An 18,643-nucleotide genomic window follows, 5' to 3' on the forward strand; every position below is an offset into this window, starting at 1 on the left:
TTACGATTTTTACATCATTAATCAAGTTCCTTAAACTGATGTGCAGCCTGATTTACAGTAAATAGCCAATTGGAAAGAGAACCTGGCGTGAGACCGAAGGGCTGCCAGTTTGAGTCCCCCTTTTTAAGACTTTTTCAAGACCTTCTCGGAAATATTTTAAGACCATATCACCGGATCTTAAATCTATAGAGCACAACCATACAAATGAACTCACAAGCTGGAAAGGAACAAAGCTCGAAATAATAAACTAAACCATTTTGGTTTTTAACAAACACGGGGAGGAATATAAATACATTCATGTATACTTTTTGCAGTCAAACTCTATGGACAAAATTTAATACCTCATGAAATTGCAATCAAGACTTTTTAATACATTTTAAGGGCCTTAATTTTGCCAAAATTGATCAACTTGTAATACTTTTTAAGACCCCACTTATACACTGTCAGTCTGTCTCATATGCCGAATATCCGCTGTAGTGGGGGAGAAGCCAAAAGACAAAAAAATAAATAAAAATCAGGCAGACTACAAACTGACCTAGAAGATGATTTTGTCAGGTGGGTTCAGATATGATCGATAAGCATAATTTTATTTCATGAACCGCGTAATGATGGATAATAAAATACATAGAAGTGAGAAGCCTCATTAAGTCATATCAGAATTTTTTTTTTTTTTTACCCATGTGACATCAATTTGACCCATTTTTAATGCCAGTCATGTTTTCTAGCACAAAGGGAAATGTTTTTAATAATTCTGTGTATCATAGGACATGGGACATGATGCTGTTGTAAGGTGGAACTGTAAAAAAAGGTGTTCTAGCCATCAGAACCCAAGGCTACCCGTGTGAAACACAGCACTCTAAATGCCAAGTGGTGATTGATCACGGAGTTGTTGTCTGTTGACCATAAGATTGCAGGAAGTTTACGACTCTATAATCACCCTAATTTGACACAGTGACACACTTAACAGACATCTTGTAACCTGACCTCAGCAGGTCAGTCGCAGCAGGCCCTGATGCTGCAGGGAGCACAAGCCTTTGCAGTTCGCCAGTACATGAACCTGATGACTGTCTGCCCCGTTTCCATGCTCTAAGTTTAGCCATGCCAAGTGGATCAGTATCCTGCAGCCTCTCCGTCAGCCTCTCACTCGTCACAAAGCGGCCACTTCCTGTAGCGGCAGGAAGCTACGGAGTGGCACCGTGTTCCTGAGTGAGCTCATCATCATCATCGTCGTCGTGTGAGATTCAAGGGTTCAGTTGGCACAGCACAGAGAAGGCCGGGCATGTACACACATGAGCGTGCACACAAAGAGACACGACACAACTTGGCAGAAGTGGAAATCCCAAAAACAAAAAAAAAACATTCTCTAGTTTGCGTTGGACAGATAAAGATAAGTGCAGACAATGAGGTCACGATAGGCTCGCTCACCATGAGATAGAAGGAAGACGGGGTGAGGTTATGGAAAATAAAATTGGTGTGGCAAAAACAGTGAGAGTCACACACAGGGTGTGTCTTTGTGCAGACAGTGTGTGGTTTACTGGGGTTATGTATTTCAGGTTGATCACTGAGATATAAAAAAAAAAAAAGGCATTAACTTACCAGCAGATCTATACTTTCTTTGCGTCCCAGAGATCCATGTTCCATCCTCTCACTGCCCGGGGTGAGGATGTAGGGACCCTGTCCAGAGGGCTTCATGTTGGGCAAGCTGAGTGACCTCATGTCCTTCACGCCCTGCTCCACCTTCAGCTCATCACCTGGTCGTGCTACAAGCAAGGAAAAAATGAGTGTTGACAGAGAAACGGTCTGGGACAAGGAATCCTTTAAGTCCTAGTACTTTCTTTTTCCTACAAGAAATAAATTATGGTCAAACTTTCCAGGAAAGTTCTGTCTTTTCACTGTTTTTTTTTTTATTCCTTCTTCAGTTTGACTCATCAGTACCAAAACTGAACTTTTACAGACATGGTTGTTTTTTTCCTGAACTTCTGCAGTGAATGAGAGTTTATTTGGTTGCTTCCGGACAGGGGAAAAAAAAACACTATCACTAATTTATAGTTGTCGCTTCTTTTGGTGCAAATAATGATCTGTGGGTTGAAGAAGTCAGGTAACTTCTATCACCACAGTGTCATTGCAATTTGAACCACTGACGCAAAGAAATATTATATATATATTCGTTTTGACAATGTGTCAAAGCTTGAATGAGTCAAAGTGTTTCGACATTAAAACAGATTCTCAGACGTCACGCGACTCAACAGCTGTGGACTGTTTGCCCTTGACCTCAAAGCGTAATCAGACCGAGTGTAAATCCAGACTGTGGTCTGGAGGTGCGAGTCGGGTGGGTGACAATTTCAAAAGAATAGCGGTTAGTCATGGAATCAGATCTCTCTTAACGCAGGCTTGAATGGGCCTTTGATGCATGTAAATGGAAATAAAAGACGCCCTTCCCAGTTCTACGTTTTGTAATAAGATTGAGCAAATCGGTAACATGCGAGTCCACTCCTTGTCCCTCTTCTTCAGAAACTCGAGTCATAGAGGAAACGCCATCTGTTCTGCTCAGTCATTGTTAAAAGCGGCGGGAAATAGTGGCGTGACGTCCAAAACAAAACAATCACTGCTTAGTACACGACTGAAAGCCTCACTCACTTTGTAGGCAGGAGGACCAGCACTTTCTTTTTGATCATTTATTTGAGATATCTACGGTGCGGTAAAGTATCATGAGAACAGGGTTAGAATTAAGTGTAACAAACAAAGATCTGACCCCTGAGATCTTCATAACTTAATATATTTGACTTATTGTTCCTTTTTTTTGGTGAGGGAAGTAAAACTGAATGAGAGTTTCAGCAGAGACTGACACTGAGGGTTATTTAGACTTTTTAACAGTACATCTAATTTGCATACACTGCCTTTTAACAGCACCCTGAAAACAAGTTCTATCAACATATGTTGGATGTCTGGAAATCTCTGATCTCTGATTTTGTGAGAGGGTTGAGCTAAATAAAAATGAGGTAAGCTCAATAAAAAAACTTTGACTGAACTTTTACAGGAGCTGACCTGGAACTGGAAAGTCATTAATTGTGAAAATCTGCAAAAATGCACATTTATGCAGAAGAGAAAGCTGCTGCACATTGATGATCTATCTATCTCAACTTAGCTTCACTTCTCTTGATTCAAATTCAGTTCTTCAAATTCAAATTTTTTTTTTTCGACTGCAGATTGGAAGTTTTAAATCAGTGACGTCTTGACTCAGTGCATGAACACTTGGTTGGATGGAGCAAGGAGACGAGAGTAGTCAGCGTGATGTTCAGTGACTAAACTCACCCGTAGAAACGTGCAAAACCTAAAAATCACAATAAAAAACTGATAATGGGAACACCAAAGTTTCTGAAATATCGTGTAAACTTTTTTTAATGCTCTAATGAGGTGGTTTTACAGTCGATATAAAAGTAATGGAAACTATTTTTTTCGCCTCCTACACATCAGCTCACAGGGGGGCCTTCTTTTGTTGAAAATAATCACAGCAGTTGCAACAATGGAGATCACAGTTCCAAACCACCTTGGAAACGCAAAATGCTTTCTCACGGGATGAGATTTTACATGAAAAATGGGATGTTGTGAGAATAGGCTTTACGAGAATTGCGGCTCATATGCAAAACAAAAAAACTGTAAACTTCAGTCTGACTTTGATCATAATTCTCCTCTTCTGTATATTAAATAAAACGCTGACATTAAATTTCAGATGCATTTAAATAAAGTTGCTCTCCAATACTTCATTTTGTGTGCCTCTTGTCATTTTGTGAATAAGACTGAACGCGCACAGAGCAGGAAAACCTTTGCTGAATGCATCCCAATCACTGGAAGAGTAGCTTTTTAGTGCCCTTGTAGTGTTCTTACCTTTGACTTTGAGGTAGTGTCCTCCAAAGCGGTAGGCCTCGAAGTTGAGCAACAGAGGCGTGTTGGACTGATCCAGGAACAGGTCGACCCGGGACAGCTCAATACCTTTCCTCTCAAACACTGGCCCTAGCACCTCTCTAGTGCAACATCACAAAGAAAAACACAATGCAGTCAAAAAGAAGAAGCTAATAGATATGGTTCTCATCAAACTCGTGTGATACACCTCCCGTCTCCTCTCACCTCAGCGTCTTCTTTTTCATCGCGGGTACAATTTCTGTGTTTATGTCCACGTTGAGATCAAACTTGAGGCTGAAGCACTCCTTACTGGGGTCCTGCGGGGGAACAGAGGCACAGTTTAGTTTACACAGGTGGGGTTGCACCTCTGCTGGCTGACCCCAGACTTGTGCGGTATGTGTGAGCTCCCAGTAGATCCACAGGGGGGCTCCTTCTCACTGCACAGCCTCGGCTCAGACACGAAGCAGCCTGGGAGATAACATCACTGCTGCAGAGGATCATGGCGGCTGCTTTCATATTACACAACCCCTTTGCTTTTGTATCGCTCACCGTTTGCGAAAAGATTTTTACAAATAACTGTGTGGTTTCATATGATGGGACTTTTTTTTTTTTATTGGATTTCTTACGTCAGTGTGTCGTCTCCGTGGCTTCTTCTTCACCAACTTCAATCCCCCTGTTTTACGTTCCCTGCAGGACAGTTACATACATATTATTATATTTCATGAGACATAAAAGAACCCAAGACACGCAAAATCAGTCTGTTATGTAGAAAGAATTGATTAAAATCTCGAACCAGGACAAAAACAATTCATGTTCAGCGGGGAGACGCGAGTATTACAGACGGGAATCAGAAACACATGAACACAAGCATGATATAATCTGAGGGTTACTGACCCACGGTCACTGCTCCCCTCGTCCTCTTCCTCCAGGTCGGGGGGAGGGCTGGTGCGTGGGGGACAAGAGCGTGTGGACACGTTCCGAGCCAGGATGGAGGCTAAAGGTTAAGAAAACACAACAGTCATTCCTCCTGTTAGATAATACCTACAACAATTTTTAATATCAAGCTTTAAGAGGGTAAAGGGTTGGTTCACACAGATTTCCTCTCTTAGCTGTGGTTGGACTTTCTCCTGGTTTCTGTCTCCACACTGATACAACAGAATACATATGTATATATACATATATATATGTTTATATATATAAACAGACATGTGAGGTTGAACATGTAATGGGACTATTTAGTTTTGTTATGGCTTTGTTGTTTCTTATATAGTTTTTTTTTATTGTCTACAAAAAATAATCAATCAATCAATCAATATATATAAATATATATATATATACATATACAATCTGTAAAATTTGTAAAATGTGAAAAAAACACTTGATACAACAGAATATATATATATCTATACATATACATACATATACACGCATATATATACACACACATACATATATACACACACATATATATATATATATACATACGTATATATATACACATATACATACATACACACACATATACATATGTATGTGTATATATATATATACACACAAACATACATACACATATATACATATGTATGTGTATATATATATACACATATATGTATGTGTACATATATATATATATATCATATATCATATATATGTGTGTGCTTATGTGGGGGTGTGTACACACACACACACACACACACACACATAAACATATATATGTATATATGTGTATATATGAATATATATACATATATATAGATAAGAAATAATGAAGAGAAGGATATCTCAAAACCTGGGCAAAATTGTTTTTATAAAACACTCTGCCAACCAATCAGAGAGGGACTAGACTGAGAATGATGTCACCACATCCCAGCTACACTTATGGATAATAATGACAGAGAAAGCGCTACATAAAAAGTGATAAGACATGAAAATAATGTCAAGCTGACAAAATAAATTTAAACAAAATCAATTTACTCAGACTAAAATAAACACCAACGGTAATTGAGAAGACATAACGTTAGATTAACAATCATTTAAAAAAAATAAAAAAAATAGTATCAGTAACAGTCTAACTATTTTATTATGAACTGGACAACTACACAAATCACAAACTTTTAATGTCCATCAAACATATGGGAGATGAAAGTGTTTCGCCTTATTTAGACACCAATAAAAACTAAACTGTTCCTGATATTTACACAGTGCAATTCTGTAATGAGGCCGTGGCTATGACATCACTGTCAGAGGACAGAATACCAAATAGAGACAAAAGGAAAACGTCTACCTTGAGGTTGTAAGTCAAATCGGGGGTGCCGGTCAAAGTGCATGTTGTCTGTGTTCTCCGAATGGCAGCGCGAGTCACATGACTCACACAGATGAAGGGGGCCTTTGCTATTCAGGTCTTGGCAGTCTGGGTGGTGGCAAACCTAGACGCAGAAACAAACACAAGAGAATGGAAGGGGGGGGGGGGGGGCAAAGAGAAAGTCCGATCAACACAAATATCAAATACACAAGGTCCCTCATTTGAATACAAAAACATGTTTAAAGACAGGGGGCCACAGTGAAAAGGGCAAAACAGTCACACACTTGAAATAAACAGCTCCCTGCCTCACTATTGTTTCTGCCACAATTAAATGGCCACAGAGGCTGCCGCGAGCATTCCGGTGGTTTGGTGACTCCCACCGTTCCACCAACCGTCCCCCCCCCCCCCCCCCCTCCCGCTGTCTGTGGAGAGACGACCAATTGCCTTGGAGTAAGTTTTTCACCCAGCGTGCTGATCCGGGAGCAGCTTATCCTTACATAATACAAAAACTGTATTCTGAGAGGTGACAACGAAACTGACCACAGCTCAGCAACTGGGAGACTTCCAGACCAAATGCTTTGGAGCTAAGGCAACAAGCGGCAGAGGGATGCAGGATTAAGGATCTCTCGCAGTCTCAGACAGGGACGCACGTGTGTGCACGCACACACACACGCACACACATATTACATTTCCATGCACAGTTAAATTGGACTACAGATGTAGCTCTATTGTACTACTGCCCTTGTCTCAGTTGTACAACAACTAGAGAGGAATCCATTTATTGAATGAAGTGGCCACACGCTCCCATTTTAGCTTGTTTGTATTGGGTGTTTTCCTGTTGACCTACTGTATCACAGACCAAAACAAGTTTAGCTGGCAGCTAGTTGGTACCATGTCAAGCACCACTCAAGAGTCTTCCTATCAGCAATGCATGAACTTTAATATATTAAATTCTTTGGGCTGAGAGAGAATAAACTCAGTCTCCTATTCAGTCCAAAAATGTAACAATCTGGATTTCACCATGTTTTTTCTTACTGCTATCTCCTGCTTCAATCGATGTATGTGCTTGTTTTTATTTCTGGGTCGAAGCCCAGAAAGGGAACCGTGGAACATGTGCTTTGGCCACGTTTGGGTCCGATTGAACGTATACATGCAATAGTTTTTATCGGCGTTATCTGGGTGCAACAATTAAGTGCAGGCGCAGCCAGACAAACATGTTTACATGCATTTAATAAAGTACAGTTTTAGTCAAACTAACAAAATGATGACATTGTTTTCGAACGTCATGTAAACATACTAACTCTCCCCCTAGCAAATAGGGAAGGATCTTTGATATCTCTTTACTCCACCCCGTGTCTCCCCTCGCCATCACCCACACCCGGCTCAGGAAGTGGTAACATATGGGGAGATACAATGGAAGTCCCGCTAATGTACTTCCTGTGATTGTTTCCATGTACTCTACTAGGACGACATAACAGGGGAGTGCAAGCTAAGGAGTCTAGCTTTCATGTAAACACTATAGATAGATGACATCTGACAAAATGACATTAGAAAGGCCTTCCAAAAACAAACTATTGTTCTCGGACACAAATCTCGATTGGCTGCACCCACACAAAACACATGCAGTCAAGTGACTCAGATTAATGCAAATGGCCTATCTCTGCCCACCACTTACGTAGTCTACCGTTGTTTTCTGCAGATCGGAGCAGGAGTCTTGGGAGGTCAACTCCACGTCCATGCCAGGAGGCACCCAGGATCCCGGTAAATATCCAACTTGTTGCCCCGCTATCTTGCTCTACAACGTGGCCCCTGTCAAGCCACAGTGCCTCATTAATCCAGTCCTTTCAATGTCTAGCCAGGTATAATCACAGATTTTAAGGAGCAGGTCGCGAGGCCTGACAGATGGGGGGGGAGTAGAGGAGGGAGGGATAAGGTTAAGGGAGGGTGAGGAGTCCCAGTAACGATATAAACCCAGGAGGCAGGAAGGGAAAAAAAAAAGGTCCATCCAAAAGCTTTTCAGAAGAACAAAGCCCCCCTAATCTTGCAGCCTAATTGGTGCCTGTGCTCTGTCAAAGCCATCTGACGATCCTGCAGAGATTTAACAGCCTACTCTGAGCTCCACCAGCCAGGGTCTTCTCCTATTTCTCCCTCTCTCGCTCTCCCCTTTTTTCCCTGTCCTCTCTGCCACCACCACCACCACCACCACCTACTCCTCCCTTCCTGTCATACACCCAGGGTCACGATACCCATGCGGACACCCAACCACAGCGAGAGAAAGAAACGTTTTAAACAGAAAGAGACCGAAGCGAGAAGAGTTATCACGTGAGCTCGAAGGCTGAACAGAATAAGATGGCCTTATTTACAGCGGTGGACATGACATAATCTCCACCAAAAGAAACGACAACACAGTGGGGTTAAAGGATCGTTCGAGTTTATTACAACTTGGGCCTTATTTTCATTTGGTCTATTATTTCGTCATCTTATCATAACACTGCACTTACTAAAGTAATTGCTGGGATCTGGGAACATGATGACACCACTACGGCAAAATGAACAAGGTAAGAAATATGAGCATTCGCACAAGCCTGATAATACCAAAACTATGGCAGTAAGACACAGCTATCCTTTAATTCCACTATAAATGGATTTTTGTAAGTCATCAGTGGACCACATGAACACAGGCTGCAGGTCCATGTTCTGTGGAGCATTTTGAGCATCTTTCAGGTCTTTGTTTTGGTTTTTATTGGCTACAATGGGCAGCTCTTGCTGGCAAAAAACACGCTTGATAAATCAATACGTGTGTAATCTAATCATCAGCACTGAACACACACTTTGTGAACAGAGTGGAGCATTTAGCAGCTACAGATCAAGACAATCATATAGAGACTCCAAGACTCCGAGGCCCCAAGGTGGAGAAACACTGCAGGAAGATTAGAGGAAAGTTATTGCAGTTCCTCCCGATGAGGATGTGACTGTCCAAATTTCATGTAAATCTATGCAGCAGCTGGGATATTTCATTCTGGGCCACAGAGGAAGACAAATGGACAGACATAGCAGCTAGAGAACTGACTTTATCATCTCATCAGCCAAAAAAAAAAAAAGCTGAAATAAGTTTAAAGACGGGTCTTCCTCATTCTTTCAGCCAGAGTCACAGTCAGAGCCAGTTTACTCTTGTGCTAAATGTGTGGTAACTATCGTAAATAAGCCCAGTGGGTAGAGAAAACATTTCTCAATCGATGATGCTCAACACTTTGCAGGTACAGAGGGTTTAGGTGTCTGCCCTGGTGGCTGACTCACTGACCTCAGCTTGCACAGGCAGCTTCCTGGGAGAACCGCACAAGTCGGGAGAATTCTGCAATAACACCATCGCCCACTCAAGTCAACGACAATGCATGCACGCACATTTTCGCGTAGCAGAGTTAAAATCACACACAGGTGGTATGTTCTCTATGAGGTGCGGAGACAGTCGGACGGGCCAGTGCTGCCATATTAAGACAATAGTCCAGATGGGCAGGCCTCCTTACTACCAAGTTGGGGTGTTCACAGACCTGCTGTAAGTTAAGAAAATATCTGACACTTAACAAGAGCAACACATGCAGTGTAGGAAGGTTCTGTGGGTGGACAAAAACAGGCAAAACGGAAAAATAAGAGTTATAAAAGCCTGTAATCACGCATGGCAGCTACCTGAAGACCTAAAAAAAAAATCTGTGTTTGTTTTTGCAAAACAGAACATTCCTATCAAAAGGACATCATGGATTTTATTATCCTGCATTTTGTGATATCTTGATCAGGATCAGTTTACCCCAACCAGAGGAGGCCGTATGTAAATGTAGCCGGCTGCAGAAGAGGCGACGGTGTGGGACAGCTGACGCCGGGGAAGACATGTACGCCTCTCAGACTATGAATTTATGAATTTGCAAGGCAACATGTGTCATGTGAGTGTGTGCCGCATGTGTCCTGCCCGCATGCCTGCTTGCAGATCTGCCTGGATTAGTGGAGAGGTTGTGGGGAGCATGAGTCAGTGTGTAGATGAAACACTGCATGCATGCATGCATGCCTGCTTTTGCGTGCACATATACACACACACACTTTCCCAACAGCTGAGAACACACACTGGCCCCCACAGCGGCCCTCGTCTCGGCTTAGCACATCCAAAGCCACGTGGCACCTGCTTATAACCCCTTGCTTCCACACACACTCTGCTAACACGCAAATACTAATCACACACCACGCCGCGCGTACACATGGACTCGCAAACAGAGACATGCCCAGTCCAAGGCTGCATCATCAAACATCACACCAGTCGCTCCGCTGTAATAAAGCCGTTCTTGTTTGAAATAAGATGACTGAAGTCCACCGAGGTAAAGCAGGATTATTATCTTAACACTTAATTCCTCCAACGCTAGCACGCAACACATGAAGGCTATACCCATGCAATTTACAGCACATACTGTAATCATCATCATCACATCTATCCTGTAAATAGCGCAAGAAAGACTACTGCAGAAAGCTGATGCTGAAGATATTGAACCATGGCAGTTATGTAAAGTTAAGATCGCAATGTCTAAAACCTGTGGGAGTCATTTTCTCACCATGATCACAATTTTAGCTGCAAAAGCAGATTTTAAATGGGGTTTGTCGTCTTGCCACATCCTCGCAAGCTGGAAAATCTGTGGCTGATCACTCGTTGTGTAGGGAATTTCTAAAAATAAATCAAAATCCAGATTACAGAGCTGACTCAATATGATACAAGGAGACACATCCATCAGATTTAAGCAGTGAGAGGAACTGCTGACTAATGTTCTTCCTGGTTTTTGCACAAGACAGAAAGACACAGGTTAAAAACTTCCTGACAGTTTAAAACCTGACAGAATTTCCCCTCTCTGACCTCAATTAGCCTGCCCCTCCTGAACAGAGTGTCCTGCCAAAGCACACCTAGGACTTACGTAATAGCACGCATCACCATGCACACATGTGTTTGCATCAGGTCGGGGAGTGAAAAAGTTGGCGTGTTAGCTTCAGGCTATGGTTTCTCTCACAGTGCATCTTCTGAGAGACAACGGGGTTTCACTTCTTGTGTAAAAGGCGTTAGGGTCAAAGTAAGACGCAGCAGTATTTTAATCACACTCATTAGGCTCAAGTGTATGCAACGGAAACTGTAAATAAATATCATAAAAGTGATGATTTTTCGCAGGTTGATTTCTCCAAACACCACAGGTTTAAATGCAAATCTACCGTGTTTAAAATATTACTTACTATATGTGTCTACTGTCTTTTAAATTAACATGGTGGCACAGTCTGTGGAAGAAAGTTTATCAGCATTTATATGTGAAAGCAACAGTTAATTTATTTTTTTTTATTTCAAGGTGGTTGAGATTTAGTATTAATCTCCCCAGATTGTCACCGGTTTTAACAAGATAAGCAAGGCACCGCACTCAAAAACAGTCCAGCTGCGCAAAGGGGAGATTTAGTCTTTAATGGAAGGGATTTTCAAACATCTTACATTTGGTTCCACAAGAGGAAAGACTTATATGATAAGGAGTAAGTGGTTGGTTTGGCAGATACACGACTGCACAACCTAAACAGCAGTGGACATCCATTTCCCTGAACCATCCAGGACTGTCTTTACTCCGCAGCACATTATCCAACAAATGCAAACTGTCATTTTACCCAGTGTGTATTCAATATTTATTAGTTGCAGTTGATCTAATCTGCTACAAGACACGGCCAGCAAGAGCTATATACTGCAGAACCTGCAATGTTTTCTAATTTGAGAACACAGATCAAATCAATTTATTTTGCCAACAGATGTCAACGGATTCAACATATGTCAACACAATCTAAAACTAAAGGTGAACAAATCAGTGACAAGATGGGGCAAAGTTATGACTAATTACAGATGACAAATAACACGTAGGGCCAATCAGACTGTAAATATGACTGTGTCAAGAGGTGGGGTGTTTGGGTTCAGGAGGTGAAGGTAGACGTGGTTGACAAGGTTTTACTGCATTGAATAGAAAAACATGCTGGACAAGAATCCATTTCCATGTTTTATTGAAACACTGCGGCTGGAGGTCTCCCATTATATTTACCTACAACACATGTTATTTGCCAGGGTAGAGCACAAACCCACGGAGTAAACACAATGCCCTGTCATTGTTCAAAGAGGAACACACACACAAAAAATCTCAATAGGGACACTCATCGACTCGAACATGACATCGAAGCCAACCTGAATCTACACAAAAACACCGCGGCTCATCTAATGCAAATGTTTGGTTATGTTAATGACAAAACTTATTGTGTGAAGGCCAACCATCTGTCCGACAATGAGCGGTTCCACTGTTCTTCAGCCTTTGTTGAGACTGAGGGCGACATCCAGATACAGTATGTTTAATCACGCGGGCCAACGTTAATGCTTACTATCACTCCACTCCCACAGAGAAGACTGCTTTGAGGTCCTGTCCCAACATGCAAGTCCTCACCGACTTGGCAAGTGGACGAGATTCTCCTGCACAGTAAGTCATGTTAGCATTAACACCACTCCTCATCGCTCATAAGGGGGCCGGAGAAGTCGGGCCCGTGGCAGCAGCAACAACCTTTTCAATGACTGCTGGATTCCCCCTTGTATTTCTTTCAAACCACCACCACCCACACCCACCCATCCCAGGCCTACAAACACACACACACACACACACACACACAAAAGACTCAAATGCATCCCAATAAACACACCTATTCATGCAAATGACTGGTTAGCACTAGACGAGGCAGAATCATGCAGAGTCTTGTTCAAATAGTATGACGGCAGTGAAGTCAGTCAAACGCTCAGACAGGCTTTGGCCAGAGCAACTCGCACCGTCTGCAACACAAATCAAGGTAGAAAAACCCAAATGTCAGACGCAAATACGTGTCATCATTGGGTCATAGTCTACGACTGAAGGAAAGAAAACCACCGTCTCGTTTCCACAGTCAAATAATCTAATGCACTGACTTCTGATCTATTGCTTTACTGTAGACACTGACTCAGGAATAAGCTGTTTACCTTTTGGAGGAAAAGCAAATGATTTTCTTCATAGAGCTGATCCTACCATGATAACAACAATTTTCCAAAATAACATTTCACAATTCCTTAAATCCAAAATATGGCAGTCTTAAGGATTACTGTTGTGATTATCTGACAGACGCAGATGTAGGTCAAGGTCTGCTTCATATTACTTTTCACTACCTATTTCTTGCGAGACTGTTTGAGTGTCCTTGTGGGGAAAAAGAGCACATGACCCCACAGGGCCTCCCCGTGTTTGCTGAAGAGGTGCCCGCTTTCTTAAACATTACGCAGAGTTGCAATTAGCTGTGGCCCAGTAGGTGAAATCTAAAAAAAAAAAAAAATCAGTGCCCAGTAAGGCTGTAGGAGATCAAAGCAGGAGCCCGGGCAGGCTTCACCCAGGTCTGATTTATTTTTCAATAAATAAACGATACATCCATCTGTTGAGGAGTGGCATGGGAGAGTGCTGCTGCTGCCGATCATTTGCTTTCTTCTGCCGCCATCTGTCCTCTGGCCGGGCAGGAGGCGGAGGAGGAGGAGAGCCAGGGCCTGGCTCTTTTTTCTGCAGCCCTTATGCAACAAGACTGCCTGCCTGTCTGCATGTCTGTTCCCTATTAACAGACGCTCCCTCATTCTGGTGCAGTGCAGCGCTGATGCCTCGCACACATATGGATCCACTCAAACAGAGGCACTTGCCGTTTCATCCTCTTTCGAGAAAATAGTGTGTGTGTGTGTGTGTGTGTGTGTGCATTTCCCAAACATGTTTATAACTATGTTCATACAAAGGACTAACACAATATTAACTGTAGGATGAGGGAAATTGTTTTTAGAAGGGATGAAGTGTTTACATACACGTTGAGTAGCTCCGCTTGTCTCAGTACACAAGCACTAGCAGGATATCAATTTATTGAGTGAAGCGGGTCAGCCTCCGCGACACTAGGTGGCGATATGCCTGCTTTCAGCTTGTCAGGATCAAGTGTTTGACTTAGTACATCACAGATAACAACTTTAGTTTGCAGCCAGTCGTTAGCATGTCAAAAGCCATTCTGTTTCCTTCTACCCTACATTAATCTTAAAAATACTTAATTATTTAAGCTGACAGAGCGTAAATGTGTAGGTGTGCATCCAAAATCTGTTCTGCTTTTGAAAGTGCCATTGTTTTCCTATTTTTTCTAGGTCAAATGGAGCATGTGAAGAGCACCCAGGCCAGATTGACTTGAGTTGAATGTAAAGAAGCAGTAATCTGACTCGGAAATGCATTATCTGGGTGTGTTGGTCTGAGTTTGAGAAATTTGACAACTTTTAAGTTTTAGGTTCATGAACATTGACCATCTGCAAGAAAAAATTAAATAATGCAAAAAAACAAAACAAAAAAACACTGGAGATAAATATTGAAAATTCTGTCCTGGCATCACATTGTTCTCATACTAACAATAGAAAACTATACTATAAACTGGTTGGATTTATACTTAATTCTCTATATATACTATGTTTTACTAACTACTAACAAGTGTCCAAGGACGTGTTCAATAGTTTGGCCAGGGCTGCTTGGCTGTGAGTTAGGCTAATGTTAAGATGCTAAAGTAGAGTAGGCTGTAAGGGGGTCGTACCTATGTTCCCCGGGTCCTATGTTCCCCGTTTTTCCAAAAAACGTCCTATGTTCCCCACTTTGTATGTGACAGGGGAACATAGGACCCTTTTTTGAAAAAGGGTAGGGTTAGGGTTAGGGTTAGGGTTAGAGAAAGGGTCCTATGTTCCCTGGTCACATACAAAGCGGGGAACATAGGACCCGGGGAACATAGGACCCGGGGAACATAGGACCCGGGGAACATAGGACCCGGGGAACATAGGACCCGGGGAACATAGGACCCGGGGAACATAGGACCCGGGGAACATAGGTACGGTCCCGGCTGTAAGCTAGTTAACGTGTCCAGCTTTGGTTACAACTTCATCACAGTTACAACCTCTCTTTTCAAGTTTCTTGTCATTTTTTGGTGTGGTGAATAAAAAAAAGACACCACCACCGTTCAGACTACAGGTATTGAACGTGGCTAAAGCTTGTAGTCGACAAACGCAAAACATTAGCTCGGCCTTGTTATGTTTGCTAAGCTGCTGAACATGGGTTTAGCAAACAGTTCACAGGCAAACAAGCAAAGAATTTAGTCAGTTTAGCTTAACAAATTGAGGAGATAAAATTGAACACGAGAAAACTAAAGCCTTATCCACACAGAAGCAGAACTTTCCCTATACAATATTTTTCTTTTTTTGTTGTTTTCTGTAAACATCCACCTCAAAATTAATCTAAACGCTGTAGCACGTATTCCAGGCCTGTATGTGGTGTTGTAACGTCCGTATTCAAATAAATAAAGCTTTATACGTATTACAATGTATACAATCACCGAAACAGAATGAATCATGCCAGGGGACTAAGGAAATAAAATAAAAGTTAGTATAAAGCAAATAGAGCAAACAATCTCCAAACACAAGTGGAGGACGACAACATCGACAGTGAATGCAAACACAAGAAAGAGGTGGGACGACGACAATGTTTCCACAAAGTAGTGTATTGGTGGTAGGCACGGAAATGCAAGGGTGGTGTTTTCAGTTTTGCCCGCGATAAAAACAGCTTGGATTCTCCTGAACTCATTGTCATGTGGGGGGATGTACACCTAAAAATGAGTTCAGGAGAATCCAGAACTGTGTGCAGCCCCCACCAAGTGTGCTACTGGAATTAGTCTGTATAAATTATGAGGGATGCTCAGTAATAACACTATTTACTTTCATTTTCAAATAAGTCTTGCACGATCAACCAAATGTTTCTACTACTGACGGAAAGTGTGGCCAAAAATCCCAGTTGCGATAAACAAGAAATACTCCAATAAAAATACAGGCTATGAAGATGTCGTCGTTTACACTCCATCGAGAAGAAATATACACGATATAACACCCACTATCGGTGTCAGTTTGCGTGACTCATTTACTTGTTGGATAGTATTTGTATACTAAACAGACGTTAGGCTGTGAAATTGTCACTGCATTTCATAAAGTCACCCTCCTCCGCACACTTGACACACAGGAGAAGAGGAGTGGTTTTTCCCAGATTTCACATGAAGGACATTTATGAGAATAAGCCATGTTTTGCATTTACTAGAAAACACTAGTTGTGTGGATGGATTACAGGGAAAGGTGACAGGTCCCCTAGCCCCATTGGACCTCCCAGGCTGAAAGAGATATTAATGATCGCTCTCTGTCATGATGTGTTATTTTTAGTTGATTAAAATTCCATCATGCATCTTCTCCGGTCAGTCAATTTTCAGTCTCCCCCGTTGTAGTTCTGCCTCACTTTTTTTAAATCATTACTGAGCCCTTCCACTTTCAAACAAGAAAACTGAACATTTCATTTCACACTGAGGTTCTGGCCCACACAACCCCCCCCCCCTCCCTTGATGCAACCCAGTCTGTATTCCACACATGTACACAGCAACATTTTCATTTCCTCTGCTTATGATAAATGTACCATTTATCTGTGTGTTAATATAACTGTGAATGTATGTCCTGAGGGGGCAGCTCTGTTATCCCTTTCCCTCCGCCGCTATCCCATCCAACACAGCCCCATACAAACAACGTAAAGGTGAAATCAGACACTGCCCAAAGGTCGACCTGACAGCACACACAGAAACTACAGGTATTGAGTATTTGCCACAAAGTAACAGACTCCGGAACAACCAAGCTCACAGGAAATACTCCTTTTTTTTTGTGAAATAGACTATGCATACCAGTGAAAGGTTTCAACATGCAGCAAAGTTTGCCCAAGAAAATATCACCTCCTCATTTTTCATCAACTAAATTTACCATTGGAAAAGTACTGAATCAATCCCTAAACCAAACGGCAATTGATTTCATTTTAATATGAAATTTGTCTTTATTTACAAAAAAAAGTTTCGGTCGCTACTGCAGGTGACTGACCTCAACCCCTGCAGCACAGTCTAATATTTATATGGCATACAACACATGCCACTGTCACAGAACAACAAACTCAAGTTGCTTCTTAAGGAGAAAAAAACACCACTCAATCCTCTTAAGACATGAAGAACTAAACACATCCAGGCAGGGTGATAAGCGCGACTTCACGAGGGGGAAAGCAACACTCACCAGCAGCTGGTCTCTCCTACTCTGCTCTGTCAAGTGTACCGACTGCTGTCTCAGGCAACATTGGCTGGACTATGACGCAACCAGCCTTCCTAACCATAGCTCCGGGGCAGGAGAAGGAGAGATAGACAGGAAGGCAGTGAACAACACCAAAAAAGGAGGAAGTGAGAGGAAAAAAAAAAAATCACTGGGTACTCAAAGTTAAAACTGGACTTCCAGCGAATGCTGAATTACGTAGCTCAAAATGTGACAAATGAATTGAATACCTGTGAAGCACTTACAAATATGTGTAAGTTATAGAGAAGGGAACGAGTCCTGGTAGGTGCCAGGGGCACAGTGCTCTGTTAATATGAGAAGCAGATGTGAAATATGCAGACACTGGAGGAAAATCAGACTTAAAGAGTCGATGGTGGAGGTAAAAAGAAATCTCTCTCAGAAAAAACAAAGCTAATCAATGACGATGTGTCCGTAAGCTCTGAATGTGTTGTTTTAAGCTGTAATGATATCAGAAATAACCTGTAATCTGTATTTCTTAATTTAGATTCTTAATCATTTGTCAAGAACATTTGCCAAATATGTGACAGTTTCATCATTTTATTCTATAATGTAACTTCATTCAATATCTTTTGCGTTTTGGACTGAAACGAAACATAATGACAAGACACTACATTATTATTATTCATTGTTGCGTGTCATCCATTGCTTTTAGAGAGGATTAATAAAAAGTATCCATACATGCAACACACTCGCAGCACATCCCGTATTCATACATCAAAGTGCCTCCATGTCAGTTTGATCTGCGCGTTATTTACCTACCATAGAAACTCCAAAGAACTTCCAAAGAAAGGCAACCGCTGTGAATTTCGGTAGCAGAACCAATCAATAGTTCCAAGGTCCAGTAGACAGCAGGTGGTTAGAGTTCAAGTCCTGGTCTGTGTGTGTACTGGTGTGTTTCAAGTTTCTAAAAACAGTCCCAAAGCCTCAAGTTGAAAATACAGGACAGAGTTAATCTGACAGACGACGAGATGGAACGCACGAGACAGCGGCTGAGAGCGGCTCACTCTGTTTACTACAAGAAAGGCACACGCACAGAGAAAAAAAAAATATATATCAACCCCGCCTATCTTCTCATTCACCCCCACAAACTCACACACACATCCTGGCTGACTCACGTAAACTCCCACTGAAAGTGATCTGCTCTCTAGTGGGAATTACCAAAGTTTTCCATGTGACAAACATTGATCCCG

General features: G+C 42.0%; 1 protein-coding gene across 1 annotated transcript in view; it reads right to left on the bottom strand.

Annotated features, from left to right (window-relative positions):
* The window catches only part of plekhg5b (pleckstrin homology domain containing, family G (with RhoGef domain) member 5b), a gene marked incomplete at both ends in the record, with an annotated part of 55,024 nt that overhangs the window by 18,031 nt on the left and 18,350 nt on the right, over window positions 1–18,643 (bottom strand). Inside the window, 6 exons of the mRNA XM_083895641.1 lie at window positions 1,597–1,760; window positions 3,886–4,022; window positions 4,126–4,217; window positions 4,527–4,587; window positions 4,795–4,894; window positions 6,185–6,326. Of these exons, the coding sequence (XP_083751767.1) occupies window positions 1,597–1,760; window positions 3,886–4,022; window positions 4,126–4,217; window positions 4,527–4,587; window positions 4,795–4,894; window positions 6,185–6,326 (696 nt within the window). The remainder of the gene's footprint in view (window positions 1–1,596; window positions 1,761–3,885; window positions 4,023–4,125; window positions 4,218–4,526; window positions 4,588–4,794; window positions 4,895–6,184; window positions 6,327–18,643) is intronic.

The sequence above is a fragment of the Microchirus variegatus genome (assembly GCF_963457635.1).
Source record: "Microchirus variegatus genome assembly, chromosome: 9".
NCBI lineage: Eukaryota > Metazoa > Chordata > Actinopteri > Pleuronectiformes > Soleidae > Microchirus > Microchirus variegatus.